General features: G+C 32.8%; 1 protein-coding gene and 1 pseudogene across 1 annotated transcript; one reads left to right on the top strand and one right to left on the bottom strand.

Moving 5' to 3' along the window:
- Positions 1–1,217: 1,217 nt before the first annotated feature.
- LOC149564111 (xyloglucan endotransglucosylase protein 1-like) lies at positions 1,218–2,876 on the bottom strand. The gene is made up of 4 exons (XM_089827180.1): positions 2,370–2,876; positions 2,181–2,281; positions 1,879–2,072; positions 1,218–1,784 (listed from the first exon to the last, which is right to left on the bottom strand). Exons 1-4 carry the CDS (start codon positions 2,536–2,538, stop codon positions 1,415–1,417), a joined length of 834 nt encoding a protein of 277 aa, XP_089683306.1. The 5' UTR covers positions 2,539–2,876; the 3' UTR covers positions 1,218–1,414.
- Positions 2,877–13,030: 10,154 nt separating this feature from the next.
- Positions 13,031–20,299, top strand: LOC149564110 (glyoxylate/hydroxypyruvate/pyruvate reductase 2KGR pseudogene; annotated as a pseudogene).
- The last annotated feature ends 345 nt before the right edge of the window (positions 20,300–20,644 follow it).

The following is a 20,644-nucleotide window of genomic DNA, read 5'->3' as shown; positions in this document are numbered from 1 at the left end:
TTGGTATTTCTACATCAACCCCTAAAATTATGGCTAAGGTTGTGTTTACTAATATTACTAAAATCCCTAGGACTTCTTCGCACCATATCCTTAAAGCAAATTAAGATGGAGAAGGATATTGAGATTGTGGACTCTGATGTGGAAACAGAAGGTGGAAGTTGGAGGCCCCTTAGGAATAAGAAAAAACAAGTGATTATGGACCCCAAGCCCAAATATGACCCTGTGAGCTCGAACTCCACTGGTAGTGGTAAATGAAAAGATCCTCAAAAAAGAAAGAAGAAAGCTTTCCAGAAGAAATACATTGAGGATAAGGAAGAGGATACAACTAGCAAGGGAAAAGGTGGAGAAAGTAGCCACTTAATCCCTATTTCATCTCATCTCTCGAACACCCTAAAGAATGATACTCCTAACAAACAAGTGGATGAGAAAGGTGAGACTCTCCCCTCCTCGTCAGCATGGAAAAGGAAAAAATACCCAGGATAAGGACCCCAGGGGTTCTTTGTGAATGCAAACTAGAAAATGATGATGGGTTGGCAACCATTTATAGGAGTTTCAAGGAATTGGAGGAGAGGCAAGAGATTGTTGAGTAGAGATTTGATGATGTGACTAGGTTTGTGGTTAGGGTTATTCACTTGGTGGAGTCGACACTTCACCTTCTGCATGCTAAGAAGGAAGACCTTATTGTTGTGGCAAAGGTGGACACCACAAGCTCTCTCTATAGGTTTCTCACAGATGATTGGTTGTAGTTGTTGTTGGATAAGTCAGAATAGAAAGAGAATAACACAGAGATTTAGCTCTCCTTCTTGTTTTAGTCTTAGTTTTTGTTATGCTCCATATTTTGGCACTCGACCCATGTGAGCTCTATTCATGGCACTTCTTTGGACTCCCTTTTAATATGGGCTATGTATATATTATGTTTAAGACTGCTTGTACTTACCTTATGATGGTTAGATTTTGGGACACTCTAGTGTGGGGTTTTTTTGACTTGTAGTTGTTCTGCACCATTTTGTTTTCTGAGTCAGCCCCTTTTTTTACTACTTCTAATTTCAAAAACATATAGTCTAGATTTTACATAGTTACACAAAGTTTAGATGTAAGAATACTTGTGAGCTTCCCCTAATTGTATCATAGGAATACTTAAGGGCTTCCCCTAATTGTATCATCTCTAAAAAATGAAAAATGGAAAAATCATACAACACCATATTACAACCATTAGCTCTGTGTAACTTTGTAAATGTGAAATTAAATAGAAAACATTCGATGGGAGATGAAAATTTTACAAGACAATCAGGGCCTCATATAGGCTTATTGCTTTCGAAAGAATGAAAGAATTGGAAAGATACAGTAATAAAGAATTGGCAGAATCTTGTGTGTTCTGTGGTCGGGGCATTCGTATTTGGAATTATATAGAAGCCTATAAGTCAGTGCATTCAGCAGGAAGGCCTTGTGGAAACCTTTTGTAGTCGGAGCAGTAATGATAGATCATGTAGTTCTTGCGCACCCATTCAAGTTTCTGTTGGTTATTCAAATCCATTGCTGCTTCACTATGCCAAGAATTTTTATAGCAATCAGAAGAATTACTACACGTCCGAGCATTAAAATTTCGGTAAGACGCCACAAATGGTGCTTTGCTCCAGTCGATCTTCACCGCACCGCCTCTGGTCGCCCACTCGTCGGCGTTCCAGAGGCTCGAATATATTCTCATCGCTTGATTCTTCGGATATGCCACTCCCAAATCCTCGCTGTTCTTGAACACTCTCACCGGCGTTCCATCCACAGAAAACCTGCACAGTATGAGAAATGAATATAACAGTCATTTAAGAATTATAATCATGTGGATGTTTACAAGGGTCAACTAGAGCTATTGTGACTACATACACAATCTGATGCGGGTTCCATGTCACAGAATATTTGTGGAAATCTGCAGTGGGGTCGAACCAGAGGTAGAATTGCTGCTCGCGATTGCCTCTGCCTTGTGTATAAACATTAGTATGCATAATGTAGGGCTCTCCAGACAAATTTCCAAGGAACTCAAAGTCTATTTCGTCGTGCGTGTCCCCTTGTGAGGATAGCTGCAGCAAAATATTCTATAAGCCCCCGTTTCTTAACGACCACTACCAAATATTAATAACCAAAACTACCGTGCAACAAATTTAAGCTCTATAATATACAAGACTCACATAATATGCAGTAACAGTGCCTGCCGAGTTACCCGCCACCAACTTTATGCGCATATCGATTTTGCCATATAGAAATTCTCTCTTTGATTGGAACCCAGAACCTGAGTGTTGAAATTAGAGAGGAAAACTAGATCAGCATTACTCATATATGCAGGAAGTAAAGTTTAAAATGTGTATGATAATAAATACCTGAGGTCTGGTCGAGAGAAACATTGAGCATTTTGCCATTGTCGAGTATCTTAGCTCGATCATCTCCCCATGTGATGTCAAACTGCTCGTGAAAACCTGCAGAAACAAGGTGGGAGGAATAGAGTGCCAGGCTTATCAGGAGGAAACATGGTAACATGAGTTCCATCATTAAATGAAGTGAAGACGCGCCACTACCAAGTTTTCAATACACTAGATGAGCAAAGTAATTGCAATGGCAGTAGAGAAATCTGTCCCCTATATATGCAGGAAAGCTTGTGTAAGGAGTGGCATTAAAGTTGATCATATGTGCGTTCTATGGATGAGTTGGAACGCGTTTTCTGTTTACATAGATCGGCGCTGAATTTGCATTAGGCGGGGGGTTCGCATTCGTTGAATGAGAATAAAGGTGAAACTGCCTTCTCGAGTTTTAGCCGGTCGAGTCGAATTTCTACAGACTCTTTGAAAAGATGGGCACTGATAACGTTGTCGGAAGCCCAAAATTATTGTGTTTATTAGCTGTTTCAGACTGTCAGCGAGCCATGCTTTTCCAGGACTGCGTTCACTTTCATAACGAGAATCATTTATGCCGTTTGATGTCATTAAGAAAGCTCTCATCAGAGGGATGACACGTCTACGTTTTGTCTCATGTCTAAAATTATTATTAGCTATCCGCACTCTTAATTTGACAATAAGTGAAACATCTAGCCAGTGAAAAACTGAAAACCTAAACGAAACATCTGGCCAGTTCCTTTTATCCACCAAACGATGAGATGGTGTCGAATGATTTTGGCATTTTCTAGGTTTGACAAGCTCTTGCTTATAATGGCATTCACTTTTTAATTTATGAGAGAACAATTATCTTCAAAGTTTGAATAGAAATTGAGTTTAGAAAAAGTTAGTCAATTTTGTTTATTTATTTTAATATTTTTTATTTTCAATTGTGTCAAAATTTTGAATCATCAGAATAATGCAATACAATACAATAAACAGGATAATTTAGTCAATTTTCTTTATTTTAAAACACTACATAATTAACCACCTGCGGAAAGGCACCGGAGAGATTTGAACCCATGACCAGGCCAAAACCAAAATTTTCTTTATTTTAAAACACTACATAATTAACCACCTGCGGAAAGGCACCGGAGAGATTTGAACCCATGACCAGGCCAAAACCAAACGCCGATACCAATTGTAGGGCCCATTTGCCATTGCACCAAAAATCATGACTGTTAGTAAACATGAAACACCACATAATTAACCACCTGTGAGCAGGGAGCGCGTCACATCACCCAACAATATGAATCTTTCAAATTTGAAAATCCTTTTGGCGGAGATGCTGCTCCCGCCCCACGAGACTGTTAAAATTCAAAATTACGACCCAGTGGCATATCATTAAGGGCTTAAAATATTCATCAGCTTTGTACTCTTTTAATTTAAAGATAGAAACAAAGCTTCCAGGTGTAATACAGAGGAACACGGAACACGATTCGACGTGAGCAAAATTCAGTGTCCCAAAATATATTAAACTAATAAAAATCTGCACTTGCCATGTCTGGAATTAGTTCTTTTTGGATCAAATGGCTTTATTATGTTCCCTCGTAATTTCGAATCTCGATCGTGCTTTGCAGACTTGTACATGTGAGTTGGAACGCGTTGAAATTTTTTTAGCGGCGGTGGTTTCGAAGTTTTAAAAATAATATTAAAAGTGGATTTGCCGCCCCAAGTTTTCATCGGTCGACTCAGATTTCTGCAGGCTGAATTCATGCGCCCAAATATATTGCACTTCTGAAGCGATTTGTATTGGGGGGCTCCCTTATCCGTCACAAGCACAAAATTGTTGTATTTTATAGCGTTTGCCGGCTGTTTTACACTGACCAGAGATGATATATATATATATATATATATATATATATATATATTTATGATTGTAGTTTGATTTAATTATATTTCAAAACAAGATTATGTGGGAAGGCTAATCCTCAATTATGAGCAAGTATCTACCTGTGATTTGACCGGACAAAAACAACGACAACAGACATACCTACACTAAAAAGCTTCCTTTGGAAAGGTTAAAAAATGAATGAATGTGTTCGATGCTGGAACATTTTATCATTTTCTAGATTTGACCGGCTTTTGCTCTTCTAGCTAGTGACCCTGACATTTTTATTAATTTTTAATTTATTGCTCTTTATTTTGGGTTGAAGAAACAATCAGAATTTTGAAGATGGCGACAAATCTTCCAAAGTTCCACTAAACGGGAAAACCAACACGGGTGGACGTTACGAAATTTCACATTCTCGTAAAAGACAGCAGTGCAGCTTAAGAACAAGTACAAAAGGGTATAGTGGATTATTCTAATAATCATTTTGAAAATTTCATGAGTAGTGATTCAACATGAATCTATCTCTCATGAGAATAAATGGAACACTTAGCACTCATTAGATCTAGGTGATGTTCACGAGGTGAAGCACCGAGACTTCTTGGGAGGTCACCCATCCCAGTACTACTCCAACCTGAGCGCGCTTAACTACGGAGTTTCCTCCATGGTTAAACCCAAAGCTTGCAACCCCATTTGCAAAACCTTCACCAAGTGTTGTGCCTTATGAACCATTCATTAGAAAGCCCCTTAAGCTCATCAATTGATAAGTAGGAGATAATTTCCACAACAAGTCAAAAAAAAGTGCAAGGGTACGCCGATAGATTTTATTTGAAAAGAAAAATTGAAGAGATGTAAAATTAGAAGAAAGATTTCAAATTGATAGCATAGAATTAAATTTGCTTATATAGAATAAAGACAGAGAAGTTGAGGTCCTATTATGCAAAGGAGATATCAAATGTATTTTATTCATCGAAGATATGAACTACCATAGCTATCTACCATTTAAATCAATTTGCTATTTTTGTTAGATATAGAATTCGGAAAATTAATTGAAGGTTTATATTCATTCTGCTATTTTTGTTAGATATGGAATTTGGAAAATTAATTGACGGTTTGTATTAGTGTTGCATTATGTTCATTTAATTAAATACTAGGCATGAAAATAATCAATTAGAACTACTGTAGTATTTTGAAACTTAAGGTATCCAAAGTTAACTACAATAATTGTTGATGCTTTTTCTTTATATCAAATCACACACATTACAATTACAAATATCATTCATGAACCTAGTTAAGAAATTAAATATGATAAGGGAAGAGCATGATTGTTTCTAATTATTAAATGCTTATTATCTGTGAGCCAACAGTTGTCTATTTATTGGGGAAAAGTTAGCAATTAGATCAATTTTGCAAGTTTATCGGTATCAATAGCCCACAATTATTGGGACATTTGTACAAAAGTACATTATCAATTGCAATAAAATTTTTGGTTGTTAAAACAACCTGGTAACGGGGCAATAGGAACTATGTTTGCTAGGTCACTTTGAAATAACCACTTGTTATTACTTGCGGATAGGCCAAGTACTGTAGTGATACTTTTTGCATTTCATGTGTTAAATCGTGATTAAAAGTTTCACTTTAAAGTAGTTTGAATTTATCATTTTTAAATTTAATTATAAGATCAATACATTGTGCATAGTTAGATGTAAGATTCTTAACTTAATAATTCCTACAAAATACTTTTCTATGATTTGATTGGATGAATCATTTAAACTCTTATATGGACTGGATTTCATGGAATGATAATTTTTAAGAATTATATTTTTAATAATATAATTTAGATTATTTTAACTCGGATTGTAAAACATGATACTTTAATAATTGTAAATATTTTAAATATTAATTTTTTTATATTATAATTTACAAATTAATTTATTTCATTCAATTAAAAATATTATATATATTTGTATTATACAATCTATTAAGTAATACTATTATATATTATTATTATTATAAAAATACTATATAATGTTTTTATTAATTTAAATATTCTCTATAATATAATAAATTTATTAAATGGAAGATGAATTTCTACTAAAACTAACGGCTAACGGCTAAGTACAAAGCCATCGTATGACACTTGTTAACTCTTGCATACATAATAGATCTTATTGTGTTGCCCTAAATAGCAATAATGATCAGAGCCAAAATAAAGTCAAGAATGTATCGTACTCAGAAAGAAACCATGCATATACAGTTTTTATCTCAAAAAATACACATCCGAAAAACTTTCAGCTCATACACTTAGCTTGTCATAAAAAATGAAAAGATGAATACAAAAATGATCTTCTAAAGAGGCGCTACCTCAACACTCCACATGGCATGAATCGAATAAGCAAGATAAACACTCTAAACAATAAACATGGAATAAATGCTACTTAGAAAGCGTTCATAACTGTAAAAGGCTTTCAGAATGACCACCGTAATAATCATCAAGCATGAGCAATAATATTGATCGATATGACAAATATAAAACAGATGCTCCAAGCTGCCAAGAAGCCATGGTTACTGATAACGCCTAGTAGCAATAGCATATGTAGCAATAACATTATATGGAGAACCAACAATCTCAGAGAGAAGACAACAGTGAGCATAACTAAAGCATGATTCATTAGCCAATGGTGCAAACAACTAGATAGAAGTATGGATGCCAAGTCAACAACCACACAACACAATTACATGACATTCACAATGTCAGACATCACACTTAAGGTGCCAAATTAAATCACGAAGCTGAGTCAATCATATTTAGTAGTAATTTATCTCCCTCGCAACTACATAACATTAATAGAAAACAACAAAATAAAAATAAAGTCCTCCACTAACAAAATACTAATTAATGAACCAAATATTGACTTACTAAAGATTTAGCCAAATTCTTTACACAAATCTAGCCAATCATTCCATGCATCAAAATAAAAAAGATGTTCCTACTCGCCTTTTGTAGAAACTCTAGAAATCATTTGATTAGTGATTTCTGAAAGACAAAACCTAGTCCTATAATAAATTTAATCAATATGCTCAAAGCAAAAAAAATAGTAAGAGTGAAAGCACAAGAAAGTTTGTGAATAATTTGGTCCTAAAACCTAACCTTACTTGACCATAAGACAAACGTCACTGACGCAAATTCAACAATAAGTAACTATTAATATTAAGAAATACTTGTTTACTGCAACCGAAAACTTGGAAATCACAACTATGCAGTAGAAGAAGAGCCAATCATCAATTTGTGTCATCAAAAATAGAAGATTTCTATCATTATCCATTCCTAAATCCAACAAGACTACAAATGCATTGCCATAAAACCATCTTTTTCAAACATATAGTGTAGCAAAGAAATTGGGCATTGACGGTTTTTAAGAGCAGATTAATTATAGAAATTTTGAGCCAACACAATGAACTTATCTTAATTGAAAATCCACATCCTAAAGCATTAATTATTCACAAATAATTGAGAGTGTGGCGATCTACTTATAAGTTATGTTCCTAATTAACATTCATCATAAATATCTATTGGATCTTATGTTTCATCTATTGATGTTTGGATGAAAGTTACTGCTATTGATGGGGAAGAGCATCATGGTGTTCGATCATGAAAGAAAGTGGCATATGAATGAATGAATAGATAGATGGAGACATCTGTAATTCTCAACTACATTGTCTTGCTAAATCAAAGTATTCCATGAATAGAAGCATTTAAAGGTTGATGCAAAATTTCAGATAGATAACTACATGTCATTATTTGTATCTAATTTTGTCTTCTCTTTGAAATTTGAGGGATGGATGTAACTATTGCAATGTACCAAGAAATAATAGGAAAATGTAACAAGTTGGGCATTTGTATTCAATGTTAAAAGACCACCAATCAAAATTAAGGTTTCAGTACCGTGTATCAAAGAAAAAAAGAAGAAAATCATGTTTCAGTAGATATTTCTTGAATGCCAAACATAAATAATTTGACTACCCTTACGAGCACTTTTATATTTTTCCTCATATTTTTTTCTTGTATATAAAGCAAGCAAATTCATCAAGACACAAGAATTATGAATTAAGATAAATTGAATGGCCTTTCACTACTTGAACAGTATTCTATAATTGAATGGATACTTGAATTTTTCATATATTTTCCTTAGATGATGCTAAAGAAATAAGAATGTTGTAAAATTTTCCAATATTGTGATATTATAATATTAATATGAACTATCAACTTTTCTTAGACTATGCAACATTCCACGTAGCTTGTCGATGCTTATAAACAGGTGCGTGCCTTAATTATAGTTGAACATTTTTGCATGTCAAGGACAAAGCAGTCTATGTGTCTTGTCTACCTTATCATGCTATGCAAGGGCACACGTGTATAATGAGGTGTCTTCTTAATATCATGCCATGAATGAAGGTGGGAATGTTTGGACATAGGCAGAGTGAACTGGAGCTGGGTACTACACAGGCGAATTCTATTCCCCTATATGTACTAAATGTACTAAGGCATTTCTCTGAATCATTTTTATTTATTCATTGTATTATTCTAACTTCTTGTTTGTTTCTGAATGTTAATGATATCAACATTGTCTGTAAAAATTGATTAGCCATTACAATAATGTTGATAAGTTGTGTGTTAAAAATATGAAAATGCCTTGAGCTGTTGTGTTTGACAAGTATGTCATATTAATTTGAATGTCATATTTGGAAGCATAAAGATGACAAGAAACGTAAAAAAGGTAAGGGATTCGGGGGAGCTCATCTGGGACCAGTTGGAAGAATTTGTTTTCAATATTTTGGATATGATGACCTTAATTTGAGATAAATAGATGTAGATGGTGATGTTATTACTATATTAAATGGTAATGGTTTATCTGATGCTTCAGATAAAATATCAACCCTTTAATATGGAGGCATCTTTTAGTATGAGTGAAGGAATTCGTCTAAAGTCCACTGAAACTTTGGTTGACAATTCAAAGCCATTTGGTGGAGGAGGGGGGATAGAATGGAATGATGGAATGTTGAAGGAATAAATGGAATCACTATAACCACAAGCTTATAATCTTTACTCTCCATTCAGGTCACTTATGCAAATGTAAGGTAGGGTAAAACTCATAGGAGCTTGACACAGAGGAAGAGTAGAGAAAATTATTCGTGCCATGGTAATTAATTTATTAATAATTATTATGCTAGTAGGTATATGAGTGTTCATTTTCAGCTCTAGTTTTTTTTGTTGGGAACATTATCTATTGTAGAAATTCAAGTACCCAAGTGAAAGTTTCAAAAGATAAGTGGATATTGTGGAGTTGTAGAAAGTACATTGGCAGTCATCAAAGGTCTATCATTTCAAACCAACCTCGCCAAATATGGTCGATGTGGTGTAGCAGATAGGGTTCCTTTAAAGTTTGATTTGAGATCAAGGGATGTTGTTGGTTTCTATGGGTGAACTTCTAATAGATAAATAACATAGTTAATCACAACTCATTGCTATGCAAACCAAGCCCGAGTCAAAAATTTGCTATTATTTCACCATATTTAGTGACTGCATATTCTTGGCCTGAGAAATAGCATCGATCTCTATATCCTAAATTTTGGAGTAGCTAGAGAGATCAACTTCCACCAAGTTCCAAGCTGGGATGAAGGAGCAGAGACATTGGGAAGAGATGAAGTTTGGGCTCCAGATCTACGTAAAAAGACGACCTCTCCCAGTTATAAATCAATCTTTTTTTCCCACGAGCCCTATCCCTTGAAATTATATCTTCAAAAAGGGAAATAAAGAAACCCCTTCCCAATACAAAAAGAATCCACTGCTCCTTCCCAATTTTTCCCTACCCAATATCGAATGTAAACTTTTTTTGGTAAAAATTTTAGTATCTTACCTATTAAAGCTCTAGCTCTGAGATCTGCAACTCAGAAGTTGAGCAATTGTAATAGTCTCCATTCTTTTTCTTGACCTTGTGGGGAAAGGGAGAGGAGAAGGCGAAGCCCTTTGTCTGCTTTGCATTATCTTGATGAGTCAAATATCTAATATTGCCATATTGCGCAAAGCTAGAAGCTCCCATCAATTTGCATGCTTTCACATATATAGCAGATTTTGATTTTGATTTAGGAAGATTTGATTTTATGGCTAAAATATTTGGGTTGAAGGGACGTCACATATATAGCATTCTTTGATTTTGATTTATGAAGATTTGATTTTATGGCTAAAAGATTTGGGTTGAAGGGACATGAGTCACATGATGTCTCCAATAGATGTTGTCGAATGTTTGCTGAAAGGACATTTAAGAATAATTGCATAGAGTCACAACCTTCTAAAGTATCAACTTTATAGGTAATTAGCATGTTCGTCCATACTGTACATTTTTTGATTGTGATGGGTGAATAATACTCATCAGAAAACTATGATTTGAAAATTGTTTTGGGATAGTTGTTTATTGGTGTGAGACAATTTCCAGTTGGAGTGAACTCCAATGGGAAAGTCTATCGGCTAATTAGGAAAACAAAATGATGTTAAAATCTCCCTTAATAACAAATATTTAAACCAAGAAAACAAGACATAAAATATTTTATGTAGAGGGGAAGAAAATAGGGTGGTTCGTGCACTTGGGAAAAAAAAGGAAATAATGAAGATAGATATTTAGTTGAATCAAATGATTACTTATTTTTTAATATATAATTTATGAATTTTTGAGCTCCACTAAAGAAAGCCTTATCATGTTCTTTCATAATTATATCTCTACCCTAGAAAATAATTATCTTTATGTGAGATGTTATCTATCATACAATATATTTTTTCAAAAATTATTGAATAATATAACAAAAATAAATATCTAATTACTGTTAAAAAATAAGTTCTATTAATTTATAAATGTATTATTTAACTAAATTATAAATTGAAATAATTTATTTTAAAATTTGTAAAGAAATATAAAAAATTGAAAATCATTTAAAGCTATAATTTAGTAATAAGAAATCACGAAATGACATACTATAATATAATTTTTTTTATTATAAAAAGTCAACTTATAAATATTTATTTGAAGTTTATTTTTATTAATATATTATTTTGTTACATGGAAAAAAAAAGAACATATGTTAAAAAAAAAAATCACATATTTTAAAAACTATAAAACATTTCTCATTTAATATTTATTCCCGTCTAAAAAGTAGGATAAAAAATGCTAAAATCAAAATGTTCATTTTACTTCCCTTCATGAATTCTACCTATAAAAAAGGTTAATAAATATTTCAAATTTTTATTTAATTTAAAACTATATGTACGTGTAGATTGTCAGTTTGTGCAAACATCTTGTCAAAGTACGTAACCAATACAATGGCATGGCATTGGGCATGGCCATCTAGCCATGTCGAAAGAACTAGTTGGGTAGTTGTTGCCCTATGCTTATGGCAACAACTATCCAACCAGTTCGTTCAACTAGCTAGATGCCCATCCATGCTGCCCCTCCCTAACATCATGCATGGTACGTTTTGCCATATATCTGACAATTATTAGAGTACACAACCAGTACTTAAGTAGATATTCTTTTTACACAAGTATTTTTTTACATTAGTTTTTATTTTACACTTTTGACAGATATTGTATAGTGAGAGATTCAAAAAATGTATGCATAATATTTATATTATATATTATTTTAATACAAACATTGTCAAAATTAGTATTAAAAAAAATAAGTATATATAATGGATAACTATATAATTATTAAAATGTATATTTATCAATAAAAACAGTTATTAAGTGTTATGTTTAATTATGTTAGTTTAAAAATAATTTGAAATAAGTCAATTTATTTATTTAAAATTTAAAATAATTACATTCTATTATTAATAATTTGAAATAGGTGTTTAATAGATTAACAAAAACATTTTATAAATTTCGTTTGTGTATCATTAAAAACATAGATATTAAATATTTTACAATATTAGCTTAAAAATAATTTTAAATAAACTAATAATTTTTTAATAAAATTATTCTTATTATTAAAATTAAAAAAATTTATATTTAAAATTATTCTTATTATAATTAGCAAACAAAAAACACCACTTACATTTTTTTCCTCTTTTACTCCATTGTCTTTTGTAAGAAAGAAGTTACTATTTCTATACCTTTTTAAATAATTTCACTTGATCTTTTTTATGTTAACAATTGAGTTAATAAAAACTAATACTTTTATTACATCAGAAGGGTAACATTACAATGGCAACAGACCTCCACTACAGGAGCCCAATGAATATTAAAATGTAAGAAAAAGGAATTACACCAGCTATTGCACTGCAAAACACCATCTGCCACTTAGATGCTCCATTACACCAGCTGTCACTCCATATTGCAGTACAATTGCCGGCAACAAAAGGAAATTAAGAAATTATAATTAACAATCAGACAGTCGACTGCATAGCCATTTCGATGAAAGTAAACGCACATGGAACAAATCAATGGAAAATAGGAAATGTTTTTAGTTTTCAAAACAATACTTTTTCAGGCCGGTGTGGCATTTCACATGGACCCACCAAGTCAGGGTCCACAGGTTCTCGCTCCTCTGTCCTAAGGAAAAAGCAATAAAAAAGGCAAGCCTAACCAGATAGAACAATTTTTAACTACGCTTGCATACCTATTCACCGTTCAAATCTTCCGATTGAATTTTTTTTTTCATATAGTTTTGGTCACTTCGTCGAAACCATGCTCCTCCCAAAGGACCCGATTCGCAGAGAGGGAGTAGGAAAAATGGGTGAGCAAAAATTGGAGCAGGCGGGGGTTCTTATCACATATCTTTTGATGCCCTACTTGATCGAATCCTTGGACTGCAAATTCACGACATTTAAGCTGTTTGAAGCTCCTAATCGAGAAGGGTTTTTGAAAGAGCAATCTCAATCTATAAGAGGCGTGGTATGCGGCATGAAGGACGAGATTAATGCAGAAATGATCGATGCTCTTCCTTATTTGGAGATTGTGGGCACTACCAGCGTTGGATTGGATAGGGTGGATTTGGCCAAGTGTAGGCAACGCAACATTGCAGTCGTCTACACTCCTGATGTCTTGACTGATGACGTCGCGGATTTGGCCATTGCTCTTATGCTCGATACCCTTGGCCACATTTCTGCTTCCAATCGCTTTGTTCGCCAAGGCCTCTGGCAGGGTAAGGGAGACTACAAGTTAACTCACAAGGTAAAGTTTTGGAGATATGATCTCAGTTATATGTTTTGTGTAAATCTATAGTTATCACATCAGCAAATTTATCATGGTTAGCAAAGTCCATATATTATTATATTGCACCCAAAGTTTAGGGCGAAAAAGACAATAGGAGCCCGGTGTAAGAAAAAAGAATTACACCAGCTGTTGCTCCATATTGTAGTACAATTGCTGGCAACAAAAAGAAATATGCACTGTTGGAAATAGCAATGGGATACAAACAACACTATGAAACTCGAGAGCCATGAACAAGGAAGAAGAGGGCAAGTACAAACAACATCCAATCAGACATCCTGAATCGATCATCCATTCTTAAAATGCAGGAAGGCTTCTTCACAAAAACTAAATAAGTGATGGGCGAGAAAGCTCGACAACCATTGGATCAAGAAGAAGTTCAAATTCTACAGAGATCGGCTAATAGAGAGTTGTTGACCCCAAAGGAATCAAAATCTTGAAGGATCAATGATGATGCAGGGTGGGAGATTATAAAAAACAAAACCCCAAAATAGGCATCCCAAACCCAATAACACACCCTCCAAGATAGGCAATCTGAGGATTTAATAGGGCTACATGTAAATCACAAGAAATGAATTAATTTAGTATTATCAATTGTATCAGATCTTGAGAATTCTGAGTATTGTTATTAGAAATTTACAAAACAATTAGAATTTATATGTGAATTGCTATGTATACATTTGAAAAAAGTTTAGAAAGATTAAATATATCTACTAAAATATAGAAATATTCTATTTCTAAATTTTTTTTCCTTTGATTAAATACATATGATAAAAGTTTAGAAAGATTAAATATATCTAAAAAATTATAGAAATGTTCTAATTTCAATTAGGATTTGATTTTAAATATATCTACTAAAATATAGAAATATTCTATCTCTAAAAATATGTTCTTTGTATAAATACAAGTTTAATTTTCATTAAATAATAGTAATACATTATGATCAACAGAATAATTATATTTTTAAAAATAAAATAATTTATTTTAATGTTGAATTTTTTTTTAAAGAATTAATTCAATTTAACAGTTTTTAAAATTTTTTCATTAAACTTAAATTAAAGGATATTAGACATTTTAAAATATTTGTATGATAAGAAACATATTAAGTAGGAACCCAAAGAATATGAAATAGAACTTAAGATTCATGTGATTTAATTAATTTGAGTTTATAAGAATAATGAAGTTTAGGTTTAGGGTTTGAGTTTTGTTGTTAAGGGTTAGATTACGTGAATACTTGAGATCAATTTTACAATAAAGTTTTAGATGATTTCATATTTTTAATTTTTAAAAAAGGAAATAGCCAGAGTGCAATATGTAAAACTCAGCCCTAATAGTAATCCTAATCACTAAATTTAAACCCCAATCCTAATTCCTAAACCTAATAAAACCATAATTTTAAACACATTACTAAACATTCAAGGTAAAATCTTATCATAATGCTAAACTCTAACCTTAATCAAAATTGTAACATGAGTAACCCTAACCCTAATACTAATTGCTAAGTCATAACCCTAATTGTAACTCCAAATACTAAGCTTAATACTTGAACTCTAACCCTAACCATAATACTAATCATAATGTAAAGTATACTTAAATCTTAATCATAAGCCTAAATACTAAATACTTAAATTCTAACTCTGAAACCTCAATGCTAAACAATAGTCCTAAATATTAAACTAGGTCATAATCCTAACTGAAAAACCCTAATTATAAATTATAACACCTAATCTTAGATGCTCAACCACAACTCCTAAATCTCAATTTGAACCGTAGACCAAAATGCTAAACCCCAACATTAAATAGTTTTAGAAACATATAAAGTAGGAACCTAAAGAATATTAAATAGAACTTAAGATTCATGTGATTTAATTAATTTGAATTCATAAGAATAATGAAGTTTAGGTTTAGGGTTTGAGTTTTTTTGTTAGGGGTTAGATTACATGAATATTTGAGATCAATTTTACAATAAAGTTTTAAATGATTTCATATTTTTAATTTTAAAAAAGAAATAGCCAGAGTGCAATATGTAAAACTCAGCCCTAACAGTAATCCTAATCATTAAATTAAAACCCCAATCCTAATTCCTAAACCTAATAAAACCATAATCTTAAACGCACTACTAAACATTTAAGGTAAAATCTTATCATAATCCTAATCTCTAACCTTAATCAATTGTAACGTGAGTAACCCTAACCCTAATACTAAATGCTAAGCCATAGCCCTAATTGTAACTCCAAATACTAAGCTTAATACTTGAACTCTAACCCTAGCCATAATACTAATCATAATGTAAAGTATACTTAAATCTTAATCATAAGCCTAAATACTAAATACTTAAATTTTAACTCTTAAACCTCAATGCTAAACAATAGTCCTAAATACTAAACCTGGTCATAATCCTAACTGCAAAAGCCTAATCTTAGATGCTCAACCATAACTCCTAAATCTCAATTTGATATGTAGACCTAAATGATAAAACCCCAACATTAAATAGTAAATCATAATACTTGATCCTAACTTTAATTTTAAATATTAAAACTACGTGTTAAAACCATAATCCAAAACCTTATCCCTAATACAAATCCTAACCCTCTAACCATACTTCTAACAAAGATGTAAATCCATACCCTAACCATCTAACCATACTTCTAACAATGATTTAAACACATAACCTAACCCTAATCATAATCATAAATCATAAATAATAAACCATGACCCTAAATACTAAACCCTAATCTTTGTACACTAATCCTAAAATGTTAAATTTAAATGCTAAACTCCAATTCTAAAAGCTATAAACTAATTTTAAGTACTAAACCATAATTCTAACCCTAATCGTAAATGGCAAACCCTTATACTAGATGATAAGCCCCAACCCTTATCCTAAATTATAAGCCCTAATCATAATCCTATCCATAAATTTAAACCTTGATACAAACCATAACCCTAAAAATAATACTAATAGCAATGTCAACCCATATCCTAACCCTATAAATAATACTAATAGAAATGTAAACCCATACCCTAATCCTAATCATAACTATTTAACCTTAAATCCTAAATGCTAAAGCCTAATACTAATCCTAATTGATAGACAATAATTTGTAGTCCTAACCTCCGACCATGATCCTAACCCTAATCGTGGTCTGAATCCTAAATCATAGCCCTAACAATAATCCTAACTCTAACCCTAAAATAATTATCCAAACCCTAACCCTAACCATTATCAAAACCCTAACCAAACCAAACCCTAACCCTAACCATTATCCAAACCCTAACCCTAACCTTGATCTTAAAATTTAATTTCTAAACCCTTATTATAAATGATAAACCCTAAATCATAATCTTGAACCAAATCATAAAATTATATGCTAAACCCTTATCCTAAATTCTTAACCATGGACCTTAATATTAACCACTAAATAGTGCTAAATTATACTCGTATAAACCCTAACAATGTCATAACCCTAAATCTTACCCTAAAATTGAGCCTAATTATAACCCTTACACTAAAACCCTATTTCAAAACCTAATTGAGGCCTAACTTACATAAAATTAAAGCAAGTTGACCCTAATCCTAAATTATAATATTACATTTGAGATACATGCATACATAAACACATGTACATACATGAAGTATGACCCTTGTTTTAAATGATATGTAACCCAACTTGAAACCTAAACCTCAACATTATCCTAAGAGTAATATAAATAATTTATTACCCTAACTGAACTCTATTAATACCCCCCAAAGTATAATAAAATCCTAACAATAAATTAACTCTAACCATAACCAAACTCTCAACTTTAAAGTTATCTTCAACCCTAACTATAAATCAAAGATTTTCCCTCTAATTTGCACCTTATCCTAAGCTAACCTTAACTCTAACCTTAATTTTCCTTAAATCATAACATTAATTAAACTAACATATCTCTATTTTAACCCTAACTATAATATAATCTCAACTATAACCATAACTTGTAACCCAACCCTAACATTCATGATAACCATACCTTAATTTGAATCCTAACAAAAGCTCAATTTGAATCATAACCGACGCATAGTTAGAAAATACCCTTACTCCTAACCCTCATCATAATTCTTATAATAACCATAATTATAACCTTCATCCTAATAATACCACTAACCCTAACCCTTATGATAACTCTATCCCTAGCCCTAACCATGATGTACATCCTAACTCTAAACTTATTTCAAAAACTAATCCTAAAGCCATTTACCTAACTATAATCCTAAAATTGATAAGTTTGAATCCTAACTATATTTATAAATTTTAATCCCTTATATTGACCCTAACCCTAACTGCAACCATAATACTAAAAAACCATTATAAATGCATACACAAACCTTAACCCTAACCATAACCATGGATCCTAAAGATAAAACTTGATCTTAAAATTTATTTCTAAGACCTGATTATAAATTCTAAACCCTAAACCCTAATCTTGAGCTAAATCATAAACCTATATGATAAACCCTCATCCTAAATCCTTAACAATTGACCTAATTATTAACCCGTAAATTATACTAAATTATAATCCTAAATACAACATTGACCCTAACAATTCCATAAACTTAAAACTTTTATCCTAATTCTAACACTATGTTGGTAAACAAATTGTTCTTTTATATTATTACTCTTTATTACCCAATTAAGAACAATATCTGATCACAAATAGTTGGAAAGCCTCTTGTGAATAATTTAGCTTTCCTCTGAATTGATAGGTACAACTCCCTAAAAATAAATTTGCAATGAATTTTGTTTTCTTCCTAAACTACTTTGTGGTATGTTCTTAACTTGAGAACAATAGAGGAATAACCAAGTTAGAGCTAAATTAAATCCAACTCAGGCAGATAATAACTTCTCAATATTGAAACAGATTCATGTACCCACACATCTTATGAATCCATAAATCCATTCACATAATCCGCTGATGCTAAACTAAGTCAAACTCAAATCTGAAATACAACTGATGAATCAAGGAAAACTAACAGAATCCTTTCTTCAAATGAATTATAACATTACTTATTACATTCATTTGTATTCTGGAAAACAAGGGAAATGAAACTCTGTTCTTCCTTAGTTCTTTGCGATACAGAAAGGAAATACTAACTAATCACAATACCTATTGGAATGGAAAATGATTTGAAATAAAATACCATTCAATTGTCTCTACAACAAACAATACTTCATAGCAAAATTTTTGCCGACCCTTCATTAATCCTTCAACTTCAAACATATAGATTTTGAGAGATGACCGTTACAATAGGAATTTTAATTGGTTCATCTTCTGAGGAGACAAATGGCAAGATGCCAGTTTGTCATATTACAAAATTTACAAAATTGGTAGGAGCTGTAAAAGAAAGTGAAAAGGAGGCATCATTGAATCATTTAGACTTCTTTCCCTTTTCAACTTTCACCATATATGCCTTAGCAACAACTATAATGGAAACTAATTCCTCATGACTAGGCAAATGTACATTAGTGAATCTTAAGAGACATTTGGAATGTTCTCGAGCCAATTCTTTCATAGAATTTAGATGTCCTGTCACTTCTTCAGTAGCTACATGTATACATCCACCTAGTGTTTGTAGCTCTGTCACTCTATTTTGAACGCTTAAAGCCATTCCTGACAGGTTACTTAAATACATGGAGAAGTTGTTCTTCATTATCTCTACTCCAATAAGCGCTCTCCCTTGACCACTAGTTTGTGGATCAGTGTGTAATATTTTCATCAGTTCAAATGCCCTATCTTGAGCTCTCTTCACTTTATCTTCTGTTTCCTTGAGTCCTTTTTCAGCTTCTTGAATCATCTCTAGCTTGAATTGCATACCCTAGAGCCATTCAAATAAGGGTTCAATTCCTTTCTTCAAAATCTTTACTTCAACCGCCTCCTTTGCCTTCATTTAGATAATCATTTTTAGGAGAAAAATACACTCATCACATCTTGCTTTCTCCGTAGTCAAAGTGCTTTGATTAGACAAGATATTATCTTTCTCAGTCCCCAAACAAAGTATAACATTCCCAATTTGATCAATCAGAGAAACTCCATCTGCATTGAGTTAATCAATCCATTCTTTCCCAATCTGACCAAAATGTCTATCTTTCTAGAGCTGTGAGATGAAAGCTTGCACTTCCTCTGCTGTAGGATTTTTAGTAGCAGGCACACCAGTAATGGTTGCCAATGGAACAACTAGCTGCCTGATGAATCTTTTGAGTTTTTCTATCTTAGCTTTCATCTTAATCTTTGATAATTTGAGGTTTTCTAACTAACCTTCTATTATCTCATTTCTTGATCTCCATAAGCCAACTTTTGTATCATGTCTGGCCTCTCCAAGATCAATTGAATGCAAAGAGATGTCTTCAGGAGTCATCTCCTTCATCTGCCCTGCTTTATCTGGTTTTGCAATCTCCATAGTCAAATGTCCGATTTCTAGATCCTACCCAAGTATGGACAAAGTTTTCTGCTTCTTGGCTTCTACTATGGCTGATCCAGAGCGTACCGCTTGAGACACAACATCCTTTGTAGGAATTCTTTCATCTTTCCTCTTTCTTTTTCTTTCTAAGGTGTCTTCAAGCTAGGACTCTGTACCAATCACCTTAGAAGCCATTCCAAGTGACTCTATGCTAAACATTTTCTTCTTTACTAGAGTGATTGCTACTATTGTTGCAGAGAAGGGGTTCTTCGGATCTTGAGAGAGGAGCCGAAATGAACCTGAGACATTCTCTTCTTCTTGAGTTCTCTATGCAGCTTCATTTGATTTAGTGGACTCGCTGCTGCTGCTCTTATCATCTCCAATCTCTACTATCTAGATGGGAGAACCAGTTGGCTTCAAAAGGGAAGCACCTACAGATGGAGTAGGGCTATGATGAGGTGATGAAACTGGGGTAACATGGGGGGATGGAATTGGAGTAGCATGTAGAGATGGATTTGGAGTGGTGTGAGGGGGTGAGGGTGGAGCGGTGGTTCCATCTTTTAGCTCTTCTGCCCCTTTTTCTTTAGTACCAACATGAGCTCCAATCACTGGTAGAGAACCTCCTTGGAAATTTGGAGCTATTGAAATATTCTTCTCCGAGGGTTGATCACCTCCTCCCGCAGATTGAGCTAGCC

The sequence above is a fragment of the Cupressus sempervirens genome, chromosome 4, assembly GCF_028749045.1.
Source record: "Cupressus sempervirens isolate cs-2001-9-10 chromosome 4, ASM2874904v1, whole genome shotgun sequence".
NCBI lineage: Eukaryota > Viridiplantae > Streptophyta > Pinopsida > Cupressales > Cupressaceae > Cupressus > Cupressus sempervirens.
The sequence above is the reverse complement of the archived record's forward strand: the minus strand, read 5'-3'. Positions and strand labels throughout refer to the sequence as shown.

Coding starts and splice junctions, on each gene's coding strand:
- LOC149564111 (XM_089827180.1), bottom strand. CDS start 2,538: ATGATGGAACTCATGTTACCATGTTTCCTCCTGATAAGCCTGGCACTC. Junction 2,282..2,369: donor TTCTCTCGACCAGACCTCAG/GTATTTATTATC, acceptor TTCAACACTCAG/GTTCTGGGTTCCAATCAAAG. Junction 1,785..1,878: donor TGGAACCCGCATCAGATTGT/GTATGTAGTCAC, acceptor CATACTGTGCAG/GTTTTCTGTGGATGGAACGC.